At 33.7% G+C, this 20,223-nt stretch overlaps 1 protein-coding gene across 1 annotated transcript in view; it reads right to left on the bottom strand.

Moving 5' to 3' along the window:
• DHX29 (DExH-box helicase 29) overlaps positions 1–20,223 on the bottom strand; it is a 42,090-nt gene that overhangs the window by 16,844 nt on the left and 5,023 nt on the right. The window contains exons 2-13 of the mRNA XM_019743126.3: positions 18,458–18,531; positions 17,135–17,248; positions 16,100–16,229; positions 15,159–15,304; positions 13,294–13,422; positions 10,235–10,361; positions 9,147–9,305; positions 7,476–7,641; positions 7,088–7,211; positions 5,212–5,820; positions 4,180–4,323; positions 169–345 (exon numbers count right to left, since the gene is read on the bottom strand). Coding sequence (XP_019598685.3) covers positions 169–345; positions 4,180–4,323; positions 5,212–5,820; positions 7,088–7,211; positions 7,476–7,641; positions 9,147–9,305; positions 10,235–10,361; positions 13,294–13,422; positions 15,159–15,304; positions 16,100–16,229; positions 17,135–17,248; positions 18,458–18,531 — 2,099 coding nt within the window. The remainder of the gene's footprint in view (positions 1–168; positions 346–4,179; positions 4,324–5,211; positions 5,821–7,087; positions 7,212–7,475; positions 7,642–9,146; positions 9,306–10,234; positions 10,362–13,293; positions 13,423–15,158; positions 15,305–16,099; positions 16,230–17,134; positions 17,249–18,457; positions 18,532–20,223) is intronic.

Consider the following 20,223-nt stretch of genomic DNA (forward strand, 5'->3'; position numbering starts at 1 on the left):
CTACCTTCAGTCCAGGCAGCACCAGCCACTTGATTCCCAAGGCCACCACCAGGTCCTCTCTTGACTTACAACGCCCTAGGAATAGTTCTGGGCTCAGACCATCTTCTGGGAATACTCCCTGGTGGGAATGTAGTTTTTGTTCATATATGTATTATAGAGAAAACTTACCTCAACAGGGTAACTTCGTCCTGAAATTCTGAGAATAGGGCAGTGTGTGAAATATGTGGAAAACTTTTCACTGTCTACAGTGGCACTCATTAGAATCAAGTATAGGTCAGAGCGTTTCTGTAAAATTTCCTTCAAGATGATTAGTAAGAAGTCTGACTGGACGCTTCTTTCATGAACCTAGTATAAAGGGAATAAAAAAATTAATCATATATAAGGTCCAGTAAGAGGCTAAAATAATCAGCCACTCAAATTTACTAAAAGTTAATCAATATTTAAATATTGTCAGTACATGTGGAGAGAGAGAGAAACTGTATGTTTCAAGTAAGGCAGATCTTCACAATTGAAAATAAAGTCACCCTCTAAAAATGAAACCAGTAAAAATTACACATAATCAACAAAATTAGCTATGATAGCAGATGGCTTGCAAGTGTCTGACTGATAAGATCAAAGTATCTCCCAAATTTCACTTAGAAGCCAGGATAGGATGATTCCTAAAGTTCTGCCACTAATATAAAACTGTACTGTTGCCATCACCACAAGACAGATGGTTTATCTACTATGTAGGAAAAGGGGAGTTGATTAGTAGGAATCTGACAGCGTCTCTATCAACTCTCCAAGAAAAAGTGTTTGTTTTATGCCCTACCAACACATGCATTTTAGTGAAGAGCGCTGTAAACCTGGAATAGAACATAACAGCCATGGTACACTGTCAGAACTTAATATCTACTGAATGTACCAATCTGTCCTCCAACTTTCTGTAATCTGACTTACTTCTACCCCATTGTATTATATAAAGATAGAGTACATCAAGATAATGTACGTTAAAACAGGTTTGATTATTCATTTGTCTGGAAGGAAGGCAACAGTGGTTAAGTGTTTAGGCTTTGGAATCGATTGCTTGGGTTTAATTCTTAGTTTGGCCACTTACAGTATGACTTTAAGAAACTTATTTAAATATCCCTGTATCTATTTCTGCTTTTATAAAATGAGAATACAAATAATACAGACTTTATAGAGTGGTTGTGTCAATCACATGAGATTATGCAAAGCCTTTAAAACAGAGCTCAACAAATTTTAAGTATTCAGCTTTATGCTAGATGGTGGGGATTAAAAACTGACCAAGAAAGTTCTCCCCATTTTCAGAGTTCACAGTCTAGTAAGAGGACACTGTACAGAATGATTTGAAATTACATATGAAAGGTAGCTAATTCAGGGTGTCAGGAAAGGTACATTAATGCTGAGAACTGAAGGATGATTTTGATAAAAAGGGGGAAGGAACAGGATGAGAAAGGAACACAAATTGTGCAAAATCTTGGTGGAGGAGGGACCATAATACATTTCAGGAACTGGATAAACAAAAATGATGCCTTGAGCATGAGGTAGGGAATGGGCAGGAGATAAAGCTGGAGAGGTACTCAGTTGTCCGCTGTAAGGCCTTATAAACTACGTTAAGGAGTTGACACTATTCTAATGAGTCAGGGCAGTGGTTAAAACATTTTAAAGCAGGGGAATCATGTGGTCTGAGTTTGTGTTTTTAAAAGAGATAACTCTGGCTACAATGTGGAGAATGTAGTGGAGGAAAGCAAAACAGAAAGCAGGATGTTTAATTAGAGGCTTTTGTAGTAATTAAAGAGAATGGTGGCCTATATTAGGGCAATACCGATGAATATGGAGAAAAGTGAATGAGTTTGAGAAAAGTAGAAATCAACAGGTCTAGGTGATTGGATTTAGGGGATGTGGAAGTAAAGGAAATATCTTGGATGTTTTTACTTTGGTGGTTAAACCAGGATATTTATTTCCAAAGATAAAGAGATTTCCTGATGGATGAAACAAGTCTGGGGAACTTCAACAAACAGATGGTAATTTATACAGATACTGATTTTAAGAGAAAAGGATAGAACATAAAACAGAGCTAATAAAAGTATATGTTTTATTAAGTACACTTGGGAGAGATGGGCAAAATATTTGGCTGTAAATGTATGAGCAGCCAGCAGGAAAAGTTACTTAACTCACACACTGACCATAAACTAAAACAAATCCCACAACTATTACTATAAGGCCGAAAGTATTATCCTGAGCATTTTCATAAAGAAGTCTCCAAATAATATAATGAACTCTGTCACAACATCTCCTACATCCTTATAGTTAACATAATGATGAATTTCAGCAGGCTTTTTTCTTTCTCTTACTGTATTGTTTAATGGATTGGCAATATCACACTGAAGCACAATTCAGTAAATCATATCTACAGACTGCTAATATTGCACCATCAAAGAACAGCTTCCTGAAGTTGGTCTGGCTTGTAAATTAGGGTTTACCCTGATATATACCGGGGGTACCAGAAAAATGTATACAAGCGGGCACTTTGGTCAATGTTGCTCAAGCAGTTGTTCGCTGTAATCAGAAGTTTCTGGACGCTGATGGCAACCACTATGAGCACCTCTTGTAATTGCAGAAGTCAAACGCGACTTGTATTCATCTTTTGTTATCGGTATATATTATTACAATTTTAATACAGTTTTCCTTTCTTAAAATGTGTATACATTTTTTTGGCACCCTCTGCATATTTACTAAGCAATTTTCTGATAAATTGGGGTTCCAAGAAAACTTACTGACTAGCTAATACAAATATTTCAACTTAACTAGCAGTAAAAATTTCTCATTACAAATAAATTAGCATTTTGACTTATGTTGATTCTTGAGGATACTGATAAAATCTAGGTCTTGACCACACAAAAGTACGATTGTGACACACCAACCCACCCCTTGTCCACCAGTACCAAGAGCAGTTATCTACGGGCCTGCTCAAACAGCCATTAAGTCTTCTTTCTTTTTGATATCTTAATGATATCACAATTTCTTCCTCCATTAAAGAATAAAGACTCTTTAAATAAAAATGAATTGCTATCACTTATTTATTACTAAAATATTAGATTTAAAAACATCTTAACCTAAAATTGTCCAACAACAGGAAACGGTTAAATACATTATGGGACATCAAATTATATACTATAAAGCTACTAAAAAAATCTTTTTGTAGACCATCTAATAATGTGAAAATTGTATAATACACATATATAAATATACAAATGAAATGTCAACATTGATTTTTTTCTGGGTCGTGATATAATTTCTATTTTTATTTTTGTACTCTTCTACACTTATAATATTTTCTAACCCAAAGGAGGAAAATAACCCAATAGTCTATATGTAGTCTATTAAAAATCAATGAATGACCAAACTTTTGACTACTGCCTTCTGAACTTAGTGAATTAACAGATATTCATAAAAATTTTATATCAGGGAAAACTTTACATTTTTGAATAATAGAAATGTTATGTATCTATTTCTTCTTGGGAAAAAAAGACATACAAAGCAAATCAATTTACATATACCAGGCTAATATGCCATTTAAAATAACTCTAATGTGAAACTTTTGGCATAATTTAAGTGTACATTCAAATTTGATTCAAGTAGGGGGATAGCAATAGAGAAAATGACATATTGATGAAGATTCCTTGTTTTCTGTTAAGCATCAGGGAAAACCCTTTAGCAACTAAATACAGGTGAGAGGCAAGAACACAGACTGGCAGCCAGATTGCCTGAATTTGAACCCCCAGTGGCTGTGTGACAAGCCATTTAAACTCTCAGAGCCTCAATTTCTTCAATGGTAAAACAGAGATAATAATATAATAATATCTACTTCACTGGATTGCTGGAGGATTAAATGAATTTATATATATAAATTACACACACACACACACACACACACACACACACACACACACGTAAAGTCCCTAGAACAGCATCTAGCATATAGCAAATGTTATATAGTATTTACTAAATAAATCAATTGATACAAGACATTTGTTACAAAGAATTAAATAATTATATATAAAGTGTATGGCATTTAGTAAGCACAAAGAAAATGTTGGTTAGTATTAGAAGTACCATCTTTTTAGTACAAAAATGTTTAGAATTTATCTGAACATGAGTATAGAATCTACTCACCTCATCTACAATAACATGAGACACATTAGTTAGGAGACCATCTTCTTGAAGTTTCCTTAGCAAAACCCCTGTTGTACAATAGAGTAACCTGGTAGATTCACTAGCTCGAGATTCCATTCGGATCTGATATCCACACAAAGAATTCTGACGGGAGAACAGAGGCCGAGATTAGGTTCTCACAAGTGATCTGGGAAATAAGCTTTAAAAAGTGAAGCACAGGTGCTGATCCTGCTGTTAGGTGGAGCAGTCTAAGTAAATCTAGTTAGTGCGACTTATTATCAAAATTATTTCCCTATGGTCTTCAATCATATAAAACTATATAAAATTTGTTTTGGTAATTTCAAACAAGAAAAACCTCTGTTCTTTTCAAAGCATGGAGACAGAAAGTTGTTCACCTGCTTAGAGTAGCATTAATATGACTATGAAACATTAATAGATGTTTAATATAATTAAGCTGAGTTATATGAACATGGAATTCATCATATTTGATTCACCAATTTTATTTATTTCTATACTTAGCAGTCATTCTAGTTCAGGTTTGTATATACTGGCATGGAAAATGCATGACAATAGATGTTTAAGTACTTTCTGTATTTTTTTTTTAAATACAGGGTTTGAAAATAGTCTAGAATTCTCTTCTACATTGTTTTTCCTTTCTGCTCATTGAAAACTAATGAAAACCATTAAGGAATATATTCCACAGAAAAAATTTGCAAAAACTTGAGATACATGACATTAGAGTCAAATTTGTATCTATCTATAATCTTTGAATGTTTAATTTAGTATGTAACATATTTGAATATTCAATTTTAAACTGAATATATTTTTCCTTTTATATGAGAATTTAAATCACTTTCATATGAAGGAGAATGGCATAATATCACATCTATCAAAGAAAACATGAAAAGTGCCTGAGATGTGCTACTAAACAACCAGTAATAGTTAACTCATAGTTGGTACAGGTTCCACTTGGATCCCAGGAACAAAGGTGAGTAACGTCACCACTCACTGAGGTGGAGTTGAACATCTTACCCTTCCTCCAGGTCCATTTTCACAGCCTAATTCGTCACACACTCTTGTGGCTAAACTCACTGCTGAGATTCTTCGGGGCTGGGTACAGACAATGTTACATTTACTTGTCCCCTTCTCATTTAGAAGCAAATCTTCCAATAGAAAATGTGGTACTTGAGTACTTTTACCGCTCCCTGTTTCACCTGCCACAACCACTACCCGGTGCCTCTTAAGAGTTTCGACAATTGAATTCCTGTGTTTGAATACAGGTAACTGCTGTCTTTCCTTTAGAAGTCTCTGGTACTTAGGTGTGCTTTGCAACTTTCTAAAGAGGCTTCTAACAGGTTCCAAATCTTCTGCCTTTTCTGATTGCAAGGACAGTGCAGAAAAATCCTCATCAGAAACTAAATTCTCCCAAGATTCCTCAGGATCTTCAGAGTTTCCTCTCTTATTTTCAGAAAGCTGTTGTTGCTGTTGCTGCTGCTGTTTCAATTTATTCAGAAGTTTGGCAATAAAAAGGTCACGTGGTTTATTGGTTTCCATTTTATTTAATTCTTCCTTTTTTTTATCTGCATCACTCCACTCCAGCCAAACATTCCGGTAAGTTGGAGGAAGTAACTGATGAACTGACTATGAAGGCAAAAACAGCAGTATGTTATTTTCACTAACTGCAGATATCAAAATTCAATAGGTTAGAACGCGTAAGGACAGTTATCTTCTTCTTAAAATGTAATTTCTCTCATTATTTAATATAAGATACACGTGCATATGATGAAAATTATTATAAACAGCGTATCATATTCAGGCTTCTAAACTTACAAGTTGTGTGCCATTGGGCAAATAACCTCCTTGTGTCTCAGTTTCTACATTTGTAAAATGGGGCTAATAACTACCTCCCTTATTGGCATACTGTGAGGTAAAAACTAAGTTAATACATGTATAGTACTTATTCGTGGAACATAATAAACTACTGAATGAAATGTTTGTTTATTTATTCCTGCAGTGGTGCTATATATAAATATGTGGATGATCCACAAAGCATTTCTAAAACAAAGCTGCCTCTGAGATTATGGTAGTTATATAATATTACGGGTCAAAGTATTTTAAATGAACTACAATGGATGGAATCTAACTTATCCTAATTCTGCGCTATAAGAGAGCCCACGATATCTATACAACACTGATAGTCACTTCTATCAACTAAGCTTATGAGATCTTATTTTGCAAAATAAGGAAGATAAAGACATTAAGAACTTTTACCGACAGACACTGGAAAAGAACTATTGTTTGGAGTTCCACTTAATCAGTGTCTGAAATTTTCAGTGGTTCTAATTTCCCATGAAAAAAGATACACATACACATTTATTGTAAAAATGAAATGTTGACACCTCCCCACCAAAAAACATTGTGTTTTCTTAAAACTGCTTCCTTCAGTAGTACTTTATTTTAATCTTTCCTTAAATTGGAAGCTTATAGTTAATATAACTTAACTATAAATTGAAAACTGGAACCAATGTCTGTAACTTTTTAAAGTTGAGAGAAAATACAACATTGAAGGAAAACAAACTATTGAAAAATTCTCCCTAATTCAACCACCCTAGCACAATTATTTTTATTCTGTAAATTAGTATGGCTTGAAAATTTGAACCAATCAAATATCACAGAGTCTCTGGTCTAAGGAGAGCTATGTTTAGGGGTGAGAGAAAGTCAAAATTATAAGTAAGCAAAAGTAAGGATTACTCAGAAAAAGCATTCAATAAAGAGAAAATTGGTACAGGATGCCATAATTAAATATGTACTACCTTCCACATGTATAGTTTTATGTATACAAAATACAGTATAAACATTACTACACAAATGATTTTTGAAACATACTCATAGATCTAAAAAGTCTCACCTGCCCTTTCACTAAACGATAAAGAGCCAACGTAGCTCCCAGGTGTTGAGCTTGCATGCCATCCTCTGTTAAGATTGTAGGGCATACTACCAATACGTCATCTTCAGACTTTATTACCCGTACCCTACAAAGAAGCCAAAAGAAATTTTAAATAAAATTGATGAAGTAAAAAGTCAGAATTCCATTAACATTGAACTTAAGTTTACATTAATTAGTTAAAATAAATATTTCCATGGAAGACAATGTACTTGATAGTGATTTATAAGCACTATCAACCTGAGATGTGGAATAAGAGAGCTTCCCAAATGTCTATTTAACTCATAAGAAACAAAAAGATTTTCATCTTAGATTTTTCTAAAAGGTCATTCAGTTAACCAGAAAAACATACCTACATTTCCAGTATCTACCTACTGGAACTTTTTCGAAGGAAGGATTTGGACTCTTGGGAAGATTCTTTCTGACCCAATCAATCAGAAATTGTTTGGGAGATTTTCCAGTCCAGCTTCGAGCAGTATAGTCAAAATTTCTTACATCATGAGGTTCTTTCTTTTTCTCTAAAATGACAAAGATTGGTTTTTTAAAGAAAGGTCATGTACTAATATACAATTTTTTGAGTGATCAAAGTTGTCTCACTTTTGCGAACAGACTTTTAGAAGAAAATAGATGGAGAAAGGCTTGCACTTCTATAAGTGATGTAAGGAAATCTTCTTGATGGATAGAACCATTGAAAATCTGAATCTTTAAAGAAACTATCTTGAGTTAGCTTTAACTTATGTATTCTTGTAAAGTATTAGTGATACTATCTATCAGTGATGAATTATTTAGGTTACTCTGAATTACAATGTTTGGCATGCTTACCACACATGAAAGGCAATCTTTTGAAAAAATATAAATCAGATGAGATTTCTTTGTTTAACAGCTGCCACCACCACCACCACCACCACCTTAAATGGCTTCATGTTATGTATAAAATAAAGTCCAAATTCTTCACTACGTCCCCAAAGCCCTCCCTGGTCTGCCTATTTGTTGTCACTCTTCCATCATTTCACTATGCTGTAGCCACAATGGCTGTCAGCCAATTCCTCAAATGCTCTAAGCCTGCCTGGCCCAAAATAGCCACTAGCCACATGTGGCTAAATTTAAATTGATTAAATTAAAATTTCAGTTTCTCAGTTGTATTAGTCACAACTCAAGTGCTCAATCTCATAGTATGTGGCTAGTAGCTACCAGACTGGATAGAGCAGATAGAGAGCGTTCCTATCATAGAGCGTTCTGTTGAATAGTGCTGCTCTAAGTTCTTTTCCGCACCTTAGACTTCCAACACATTGTCTGCCTCCTTAGAAGGTGCTTTCACCAACTCATCATCAGACTAACACCTAATCATCTATCAGATCTCAGAGCAAGTCATCAGCAAGGTTTCCTAAATCCAAATTAGGCCCCCTTGTTATTTCTTATTAGAAGCCAGTTTCCTTTCTTTGATAGTACACATCACTATTTATAATTATATATTTGTGTATATTTAATGCTTACCGTCCCTATTAGACTGTATAGTTGAAGAGGGCAGAAACTAGGTTATTTTGTCAACAACTGTACAGATAGCACCTGATGTTATGAGCAACAAAGATTGAATAAATATTTGTGGAAAGAATATATAATTAAAAGAAGTGAGAATTTAGTATGGGACTTGACTGAGTGGAAATGTAGATTGTGGCAGAATGCAAAGGATCTTCAATGCCATGCTAACGGGTTTGGACTTGTTACTTATTAAAAGGTTTTTAACAGGAAACTCACATTTAGATCCGTATTATAGAAAGATAATTCTGGCAGAAATTTGGAAGATGGACTGAAAAGGGATGAGGCTGAAGCAAGATATTTGTAATTACAAAATGCTATAAAAGTAAGTTATCATAATTATTACTTTTCCTAGACAGTTTGTGGAAGTAAACTTTACTGCCATGCAGTTTTCTAGAATGCAAAGTAACATAATTTCTCAATCATGTATTTCTTGACATTTTACTATTTACAAATTATACCCTGGAATACCTTCCCTTCATTTTACCTTTCTCTTCTTCAGTAGCAGCTGTAGATTTTTCAAATAAATTAAAGTTCAAAGTACTTTCCGCTTCTGTGGCTTTAGGAGGCTTTTTCTTTTCATTTTGTTGATGTGAAATCTTTACGGCTGGATTGAATACTGGATGGTCTTCTAAAGTTTCCATTTCTAAAAAGAAAAAACATGATGCTTAGTTTTATGCATTTGTTTTTTATGCCTTTCTACTTTGCAAAGATCGTTTAAAATAACCAGCATTACTTCTGCTTCCTTGTAGACAATTGTTCAACACCTCCTACTAAGAATTTGTGCTACCATAGAAGTCAGAGGCAATTTATTTTCACATCATATACCGTGTTTCCCCGAAAATAAGACCTAGCCGGACCATCAGCTCTAATGTGTCTTTTGGAGCAAAAATTAATATAAGACCCGTGTCTTATAATACAATGTAATGTAATACCCGGTCTTATATTAATTTTTGCTCCAAAAAATACATTAGAGTTGATTGTTTGGCTAGGTCTTATTTTCGGGGAAACATGGTACTATAATACAATTTTAAAAATAAATTGTTTAACAAATGCAGAAGGCCTGGAAAAAATTTTTCATGAGAAATACTCATGGAATTGTATTCACCTTTCCTTGAATGGAGGTGATATTTTTTGGTATATATCAGAGGTTGACAAACTGTGTCCTTCAGGGCAAATCAAGCCCTGCTGCCTATTTCTGTATGGCCTCTAAGCTAAGAATACTTTTAAAATTTTTAACTGGTTGAAAAGATAAAAAAATATTTAGTGACATATGAAAATTATATTAAATTCATGTTTTGTCTATATATAAAATTTTATGAAAACACAGCCATTTGCTTATGTATTGTCTATGTCTGTTTTTATGCTGTGACAGCGGAGTTGAGTAGTTGTGACAGAGTCTGTATGGCCTGCAAAACTTAAAATATTTACTATCTGGCTTGTTACAGAAAACATTTACCAATCTCAAGTAGAAACTGTTAGGAAACAGCAGACATATTAAAAAGAGGCAACCTCCATCATAGGAAGCCCAATAAAGAACAGACATTATTCATCCAAGAATTTAAAAATGTTTACCTCTTTGAAATTTCTTTATTTTTTCTTGAGCCTCTTTTTGCCCTTGCTTGTTTTTTTCTAGTTTAAAGGTAGCTGCTTGCTCCTTTGCATCCAGAAGTTTTGCTGCAAGGTGCAAGTACCTTTCATTCTGTTCCAAATAAGATAATGATAAGAAAGTAAAAAGAAAAGCAAGATTAATTTATCTACCATCAATGTATTATATCAAAATCTGTGATCTTTTGATCTTGTTCTTTGATCCAGCAAATCTACTTTTAGGAATTTTTCATAGAGAAATAATACAAATGTGCAAATTTGCAGGTACATAGACTTTTACTGTGGTACTGACTAAAAAGGAAAAATTGGAAATCAAGTGTGGTACATCTACAGAGAAAGCTAGCCAGCCATTAGAAAAAAAAATGAGGTAGTAAAAGAATGAGAGTGATCTGCATAGAGACACTTCCTTTACATGTTGAATAAAGCAAACTACAGAATAAAAAGTATCTATGAGCTCATTTCTGTATAAAAAATAAATATTTATGTATTTTTAAATATACATATTTAGAGAATATATACAATAATATAATAATACTCATCTGAAAGTTACCTTCCCATAATCCCTTATATAAGATAGGAACATTAAAAAAAAAAAGGCCTCTGGGGAAAATAGGTGTTATAAAATTTAAGGACTTAACTCTGCTGAGCAAAAACTAGATAGAGTTTAAATTTAAACTCAAATCACTGGCACTTTTCCTTAGGTTAGGTTAATAACACACAGCAGGTGAGAAACATCAAAGCATGGGGTGGAGAAAATGAGGGCATGTGTAGTGTTGCTATGAAACATACTGCTAAGATGCATGGGAGAGATAACTATGGAAACACACCCAGCTGAATTCTGGGACAATTTTGTGCAGAAGCAAACATCGGCACAGTAACAGATAGGAGGGTTAGCTAGCTCCACAAATTCACACAAATCACTCATGCTTTCCATCTTTCCTAACTATGGCACTGTTAACACCCATCCCTCCTCCACCTACGAATTTCTTGCTGTCTTTTGTCTCCTTAACCTTTATATTCAGTAAATCACCAATTTCTATTGAGTCTTGCTTTAAATGTTTCTATTTCTTTCCAATTTCCAATTTGGGACATTATTATTTCACACCTGAGCAAGTGTACTAGCTACCAAAATGGCCTCCCTACCTTTTCCAAATCACCTTGAACGCTAACAAATTTGACTTAAAAATGTCAAATTCTTCCTGTCACCTGCCCCCAAACCTCTAGTGGCTCTTCACAATCAATGGGAAGAGTTGTCAAATCCATTTTCTGGGCATCAAAATCTTAGTCTCAGATGAACTCATCTGTTTAATATCTGCCAGTATGCAACTACACATTTTATACTCTATTTTTCAAATACCCAAAGGCCCCTTGCACAATTCTACTTCTGTACCCTGTTCACACTATTTCAACAATCTCTTCCAATCCTTTATTGCCTATGCACCCTTCAAGTCCCGCCTCACTTCTGTGCAGTGACCCTAATGCTCCAAACAGGAGACCTTTCTCTGAATCTCAAAGTAGACTTGTACTAAATTATTTTTGTTTAGTTTAATACAGGCATATGGTTAAAAAACAGAAGAGTATAAAAAAGAAGTCTCTGTCTACCCTACCACCGAAGTCCTAATCACTAGTAATAGCCTCTTGTATCAAAATGTTTTATTTGCATACATAAGAATGCAAATATATGTATATGGGTGTGCCAAAAACTGTATACATATGACTTGTATTCGTTTTTGTTATTGGTATATATTGAGTATTACAATTTTAATAGTTTTTTCCTTTCTTAAAGTGTGTATACATTTTTTTTGGCACCCTCTGTATATTTTTTGTTTCACATATGTGGGTTCATCATAACGTGCTATTCTGCAACTTCTTTTTCTTTCTAAACCAATTTTATTAAGGTATGATTTACTTACAATAAAATGCACCCATCTTAAAGTATACAGATGACAGTTTGATAAATGTGCACAGCCGTGTAACTACCACCACAATCAAGCTGTACAATATTTCCATTATCCTCAAAAGTTTCCTCATGATGCTTTAGTCATCCTTACCCCACCTCCAGATTCAGGCAACCACTGATCTGCTTTCTGTACTATAGATTTTGCATAGATTACTTTTCTGGAATTTAATAATGAAATTATGTAGCATGTACTATTTCTGCCTGGCTTCTCTCATTCTTGTATGTTTGAGTTGTTTGCAGTGTTTGGGAATAAAGTTGCTATAAACATTTATTTGTGTACAAGTCTTTACTCGTGGATGTGTTTTAATTTTTCTTGAGTAAATAAATATCTATGAATGAAACTGTTGTGTCATATGGTAAGTGTACGTTTAACTTCATAAGAAAGTGCCAGTTTTCCAAAGTGGTTGTACCATTTTATACCCCCAATCAATGTATGAGTGTTCCAGTTGCTCCCCATCCTCTCAACACGTAGTATTACTTTTTAATTTTAGCCATTTTGATAGATATATAAGTATCTCACTGCAGTTTTCATTTTCATTTCTCTGATGACTAGCGATGACGGACATATTTTTACATGTTTATTGGCCATCTATATAACTACTTTTGTAGCATGTCTGTTGTCTCGTTAAAACTTCTTTATAAATTCTAGATATGTCTTGTCAAATATATATTACAATGTTTTCTTCCTATAAATTGCTTTTTTCACTTAACCTTATATTTAGTTTAATCTTGTATCTAGGTTTTCTCTCTCCAGACTATAGGTTTTCTCTGTAAAAGAATGTGCCCTTCTTTTTTTATTACCCAAAGAATTTAGCATACTCCTTACACATAACAATCATCTAAAAATATTTGATTATCCCTTTAAACATAGGAAAATATAATTAACAACCAATGAGCAGTTATTTTGTGTCATGTTTTTTCCTAAGTGTTATTTTGTGTAATCTTTATATCAATCCCTAAAGGTAGGTATTTGTCAGATTTACAAATGAGGATATTGAGGCTCAGAAAAATTAAATATTTTGCCAAGGAATGTTCAGCTAGAAGCTTAATACAAATTTCAACTCACAGGGTCAAATTTTTCCTCCTCTTCTAAACTTTTAGAATTCTCACTCTTTTCTTCTTCATTTTGTTGATCAGCATACCGCAAAATCCATTCTTTCATATTTACTTCCATATTTTTTTCTTCCTTTTTTGGCTAGAAAGAAAAAACAAATATCTGAAAAACCAAAATTAGAAAAAGGTGTCAAAACTATCACTAAGTGTCACTGTTTTTACAATTTCTTTAAACTCAAAAACAGTAGACACATAGCCTCAAAAACCATATACTTTAATGTTCAGTGAAGGACAAATGAATTGAACTCAATACTACTTTAAGAAAAGTCTAAACTTGCATAATCCAAAGAATATGTTTACATAATGGGCAAAGAAAATGGAAGGAGAACTGTAAAAACTAAAAAACTACTCTTATTCCTTAAAAACGGCTTTAATATAAGGATGATGCTTCCATAGATTTTTGTTTGTTTGTTTTCAAGCTTTATTGAGGTATAACTGATATATAAAAAACTGTACATGGGGCAGCTAGTTAGCTCAGTTGGTTAGAGCTAAGTGCTCTTAACAACAAGGTTGCCGGTTCGATCCCCATATGGGCCACTGTGAGCTGCATCCTCCACAACTACATTGAAACAACTACTTGACTTAGAGCTGATGGGTCCTGGAAAAACACTTAAAAAAACAACAACAACAAAAAACTTTACATATTTCCTGTATATTAACGTAATACATACATTACATACTAATTATTTATTATAATGTATACATAATATGCATATAAATTCATCATTTTGATGAGTTTGGACATACGCACACACCCACGATACCACCACTACAATCAAGGTACTAAACATATCCTTCACCTCCAAAAATTTCCTCCTGTTTACATGTGTGTGTGGTGGGGGCAGGGGCGGTGGTGATGTGTGGTGAAAACACTTAACGTGAGCTCTATCATATTTTAACATATTTTAAAGTGCACAACACTGACTGTCATTATAGGTAGTGTTGCACAGCAGATCTCTAGCACTTCTTCATCTTGCATAACTGAAACTTTATAACCATGAAATAACAACTCCCTATTCCCTCTCCTCCCATCCCCTGGAAACCACCATTCTATTCTCTGCTTCTATGAGTTTGACTATTATAGATACCTCATGTAAGTGAAATCATGCAGTATTTGTCTTTCTGTGACTGGCTTATCTCACTTAGCATTATGTTCTCTAGGTTCATCCATGTTCACGGACATTTTATAATATGCAGAGTATTTCAGTTTAGTGCCCTAATGAACTACACCTTCCAGTATTCATGCTTCCTGTAATCCTCTTCCACATGATTTTGGAATTAGCCACGTTACTTGCTTTAATGAATGGGATGTTAGTAAGAGTGATACAAGCAGGGACTTGATAAAATTTCTACATTAGGGCTTATTATCTTGCAATACTTGCTCTTAGAAGCCAAATGTCATATAAGAACCACCACATATGGGGAAACCCAATCTAATCATATGGAGAGAGGGATGCCTGGATAGCCCCCAGCTGAAGCACTAGTCATCTGAATAAGAAACAATTTTGTTGTTCCAGCCTCAGGAGGTACCCCGTGGAACAGAAGAATTGCCCAACTGGGCCTAGCCCAGACTGCAAAATCTTAAGAATAAATTGTTGGTTTAAGCCACTTGAGATTAGTGCCCTAAACTACTTTGAGGTGGTTTGTTATGTAGGAATAGATAACTGAAACAGACAATGATAGAAAAGTTTGGAAAACAAGTAGGTTATGTTCAATAAGCAGAAATGTTATAACAATCTAATATTTATACTCTTATGAACTGGTATATATGCTTCATTTCAATTTTATACAACTTTTAATGTTTAATTCTTAAATTACCTTAATCTTAGGGTCTGCTTCCTGTTTTGGGGTTTTAGGCTGCAATGGAGGTAAAACAGTGGCTTGTATTTGAGTAGACTGGAATTTTGGCCTACTTTTAGGTTGTTGCTCTTCAAATTCCTGACTGAATCCTTCAGGAAGTGCATCTTAAAAGAAATTGGGATGGAAATAAACATGCATATGATAGTAAAATACACAAATATTGATTAAACACACACACAAACCCTGCCTAGACAAAGAGCACCTAGTTTTCTTGCACCCCTCATCTCCTAAGAATAGAAATCCTATAATAAACCAGGTTTTATTTTCAAATCAGAAGTGGGAACACTCATCAGATGATGATACCTAGCCTATTTCTATTTGGCCATTCATTTCACCCTCGATGTGGTATACTCCTAAATTTTCACAAAAAGATCTTAATCATTTCCACTCCTTAGTTGCTTGTTATAGCATATGGTAGTATTCTTAATCATCATACAAGCAATTTGCACTCCAGGTTCTTGCCAAAGAGTAAAATCTTGGCTCTCTGCTTAATCAAATATTATTTATCCAAGGCCAAATGGCCCTAATTTCTAAACCAAAACAAGGAGACGTAGCCTAATAAGTTATAGATACGCAAACTGAAAATTTGCTGTAGTAAGAGCATTGTAAAATGACTATTAACACGCTGCGTACGGCGGGGTTTAAATCCCTTGTGATCCGTACGCAACGTGTTAACAACTGAAAGCAACACAGACAAATAATTTCTTCTTACATGGACTACAACTTATTGTAGGAGAATACACTAAAAAGAACAAAAAAGGGTAAGACCTTTCTAAAAATAAATAATTATAACTGAAAAAACTGTAAGTACAAGTCCAAAAATCGATACAAATATCAATATACTGAAACTATTTCAGAAGGTTTTACAAACTGAAAGAATTTTATTACAATCTGCTTACCATCTGAAAGGTTTAAACAGAGCCAGTCCAAGGCAGAATGAAGATCACCTCCATGTAAGAGTGTGTTAGTCATGGCATCTTCAATGTCCTTAGTCTTAAATGAAAATGCTTGTAAAGCCATGTATAAATCCTATGAAAGGGAAATGTAAAATAGTCATTTTGTCAATTTTCTTGTTTTCATTATTAATTTTATTCTCCCATTCATTTTAAACCAAAATCTGACACAAATTAAAATTTCAAAAGTATATTTTTCTTATTTTTTTTTCAGTTAGAAGAGTTAAATGTGCTCACCGTATTGAGAATTTGAGAACTACAGATAAATTTTTAAAAAGGCCAGGAGAAACTGCTCATATTCTCACTATCCAAAGATACTTTTTGCATTATAGTATGTTTCCATGATTTTGTAAAAGTAAATTTCACTTAACACTGTAACATGAGCATCTTTCCAATTTATCAGAAATTTTTCACCACTTTTAATAGAATAACATTCCACTGGGTAGACATATTATAATCTAATTATTCATGTTCCTATTGGTGACCACTTAGGATGTTTTTGTTTTTTATTATAAGCAGTGCTTCAGTGAATGTGTTAATACATAAAAGAAAGTATTTTAACATATTTTCTAAAGTATTATCTTTAGAATTGGGCAGAACTGGATTCAAATCCAGACTCTGCTTACTCTGCTACTTACTAATCGATAACCTCAGAGTATAACTTGCATAATCTTTCCAAGCCTCAATTCCTTCACTTGCAAAATGGGGCAAAATATCTTTTGGGATTGTTGTGTCAGAGAAAATGTAAGCAAAGTGCCCACAGAGTATAATAACATCATTTGGGGGATGTAATTTAGTTTTCATGTTACCATTTTAATGTGTGCATTTGTATCTAGCACAATTCCTTCCTTACTCTTGTAGATGGAAATGAACTATATAAAATCTCAATGGAAGTTCAAAAAGTCATTTCGTCTCATATGTGATAGTGTCTTAAAAATGCTCCACTAAATATAAGGAATTTTTTAAAAGTTTGCAAAATACCTGTAATTTTTTGGCAGTAAGTCTTCCAGAAATCACACCCTTGTCATTATTTTGCTTTTTATGCTCATTGATCACTCCAATAATTCTTTGCTCTAGTTTGTTATTAATTACCACCTGTTGAGGCCAAAAGGATATTAGAAGCTAAATTATTAAATCATATTTAGTAATAATTAGAAGCAAATCAGTTTTCTATGTCACTGAAAACCAAGCCCAGAATTTCAGCTAAAATCAAATACAACAATTATCATATTTTGGACTATCACTCATTAGATCACATTCCTATTACATATTTAAGAAAAAATGGGATATGGAAAAAGCAACAACATACGGCAAGGAAAAAAAAAAAGCTCTTATAAAGCCTCTTAAAGCCATGTTTCCAGATATTGTCCTTGGACCTCCCTTGGATTGCTATCCCAAAGACAGATTCCTACCGTAAGCCCTATCTTAAGCGTACTGAATCAGAGTCCTTGGGCATGGAGCCCAGAAATCTTCCTTAATGTAAACCAGCCCAAGCACACAGCCTGAAAGAATGAAAGCTACACTAAAAAGGGGGCATATCAAGTAAAAGTAAAATCTGTATAAATAGTAATTAGGTTACATAAACTCTTTTGGCTTCTGGAGTTTGATTCCTACTTTTCCCTAGTAGCCATTTAATCTTTTGTTGTTTCCGTATTTATAACCTAAGAGTACACAAGCATTTACCTACAAAAATACCTTCCCTTTATTACCTCTTTACTGAACGTCTACTATGAACTAATAAGCACAAAAACATTACTTCAAAAATTCAGTCTAGTATAGTAAACATACATAAAAAGATAAACTATAACCCAGCATGGCAATTATTTAAAAAGATATATGAAGTGCTGGTGAAACCACCAAGAAAATCAACCTGGTGAGTTATAAAGGACTTCATTAAGGTCCCAGAGGTGACAAATGGAGAAAGGGAAGTAGGGCATTCTAGGCAGAGAGCCCATGGACAAAAATTTGGAGTCATAAAATCATGTGGGATTTGGGGGAATAATGAGATACAAACTAAAATTTTAAGTGGAAAGGAGGCTGAAAAGGTGTATTAAATCAGATCTGAAAGAATCTTCCTTAATTTCTTATTGGCTCTCAACATATGTGTATGATTTACTTTGTTTAGTATAGATTAGCAATTACTGCACTATTTATAAACATTTTAAATACCCCATCATTTTCTCATGTTTAAGAATATATATATATGTATATATGTATACACACACACACACACACACACACACACACACACATTTTTTTAAAAAGGGAACATTTCTTAAACTGACTCAAAATCTTGGTACTTACTTTCAAAATAGATTTATCCAGATTTGCAGAACCACCAGAATCATTTGCAGAATTAAAACTATAAATTTTTGGACCTGTATATAACAGAGAATAAATAGTCAAGTCAATTAAATGATTGATATCCATTACACTACTTTAATTTTCCTTTAAAGGTTGCCAAATATCAAATATTTGATTTAAGCATTTCCCCCATTTCACCAAATAACACAACCTAAAAGTCAACAACCTCCCTCTAAGTTTTCACAATCTTTTTACCAATGAGCATTGTCTAGGTTATCCAGTATCCCATAAAGTACAAATGCCTGTATAGCTTTGATTAACTCTTATCTTCATTTTCTTATTTTTAAAATTAGATGCTTTTCTGCCTGGTACTTATCTGAAGTAAAACCTCTTGAGAATATTAAATTCTTGGCAAAGAAGATTGGTGATTTTAAAGACAAAGCACCTCTCTTAAGGTGAAGAGGAAATGAGAGGTTCTATTATCTTCTATTACGTCCAAGCTTGTTGTACTAGTTTCCTAGAGCTGCTATAACAACCACGAACTTGGTGGTTGATATAACAGATATACTTTCTCACAATTCCGGAGACTAAAAGTCCAAAATCAAGGTATCAGTAGGCCCCTGCTCCCTCTGAAGCCTTGAGACAAGAATCCTTCCTTGCCTCATTTGGCTTTACGGTGACTGCAGATGTTACTTGGCTTGCCTGACTCTTTCTTCACATGGGTCTTCACATGGCATTTCCTTGTGTCTCTCTGTGTCCAAATCTCTCTCTCCTTTCTCTGGACACTAATCATTAGATTTAGGGCCCACCCTAAATTCAGGATGATTTCATCTCAAGATCCTTAACCAAATACCTGCAAAGACTTTATTTCCAACTAAGGGCACATTGTGAGGTCCAGGTGGACATGAAGTTTTGGGGGTACACTACTCAACTCACTATGGTTGCCAATTCAACAGAAATACTATATATTATTAATCTTCTAACAATGAGTAACTTGGAAGAAATAAATATTATTTTGATCTCCTTACTCTCTTAAAAATTACTGAAGATCTCAGATAGTTTTTGTTTATATGGGCTATATTAATATTCACTATAATAAAGTAAAAGGGAAAAATTTTAATATTCATTAATTCATTAAAAATAATAAATTCACTCATGTTAATATAAATAATACCTTTATGAAAAATAACATTTTCCAAAACAAAAAAAAAATTTGTTTTCCATTTTTGCACATCATTTAATATCTGGCTACTGCATTCAATCTGCTATAATATTATACATCATATAGCCACTGAAAATTGCCACTATACACTCTTGAGAAAATAAGCATGAAAACGGCAAATAACATTTTATAATTATTATGAAAATAGTTTTGATCTCATGGAGAGCCTGCCAAAAAGGTCTCAATCAAGAATTCCTCTTGAGCACACTTTGAGAACCAGTCCTGTATAAAAATAATCCTAGAATCTTACAAAACCTAGCTACTCTGCTTTTATAAACCTAAAAATAGGGACTTTTTTTCAGTTTGAGAAAACAAAACATTAAATTTAAGTGTTGCTTATATGATTTTAAAAGTCAAGGATTTTAGTCTGTTGGCTTACATTAGGTTCTTCATTTTAGGATACTAGTTAATATAACTACGTATTTTAAAAGAAAAACCAAAGTTTTTGAAGATAACTATTGACACTTGGGCAATCTGAACTGGTGACATTACTTGTGTGCTGTAGTTATCTCGGAGGTACCCAAAGCTACCTGAGTATGTTAAA

Source organism: Rhinolophus sinicus, chromosome 3, assembly GCF_057876585.1.
Source record: "Rhinolophus sinicus isolate RSI-liver-muscle chromosome 3, RSI-T2T, whole genome shotgun sequence".
NCBI lineage: Eukaryota > Metazoa > Chordata > Mammalia > Chiroptera > Rhinolophidae > Rhinolophus > Rhinolophus sinicus.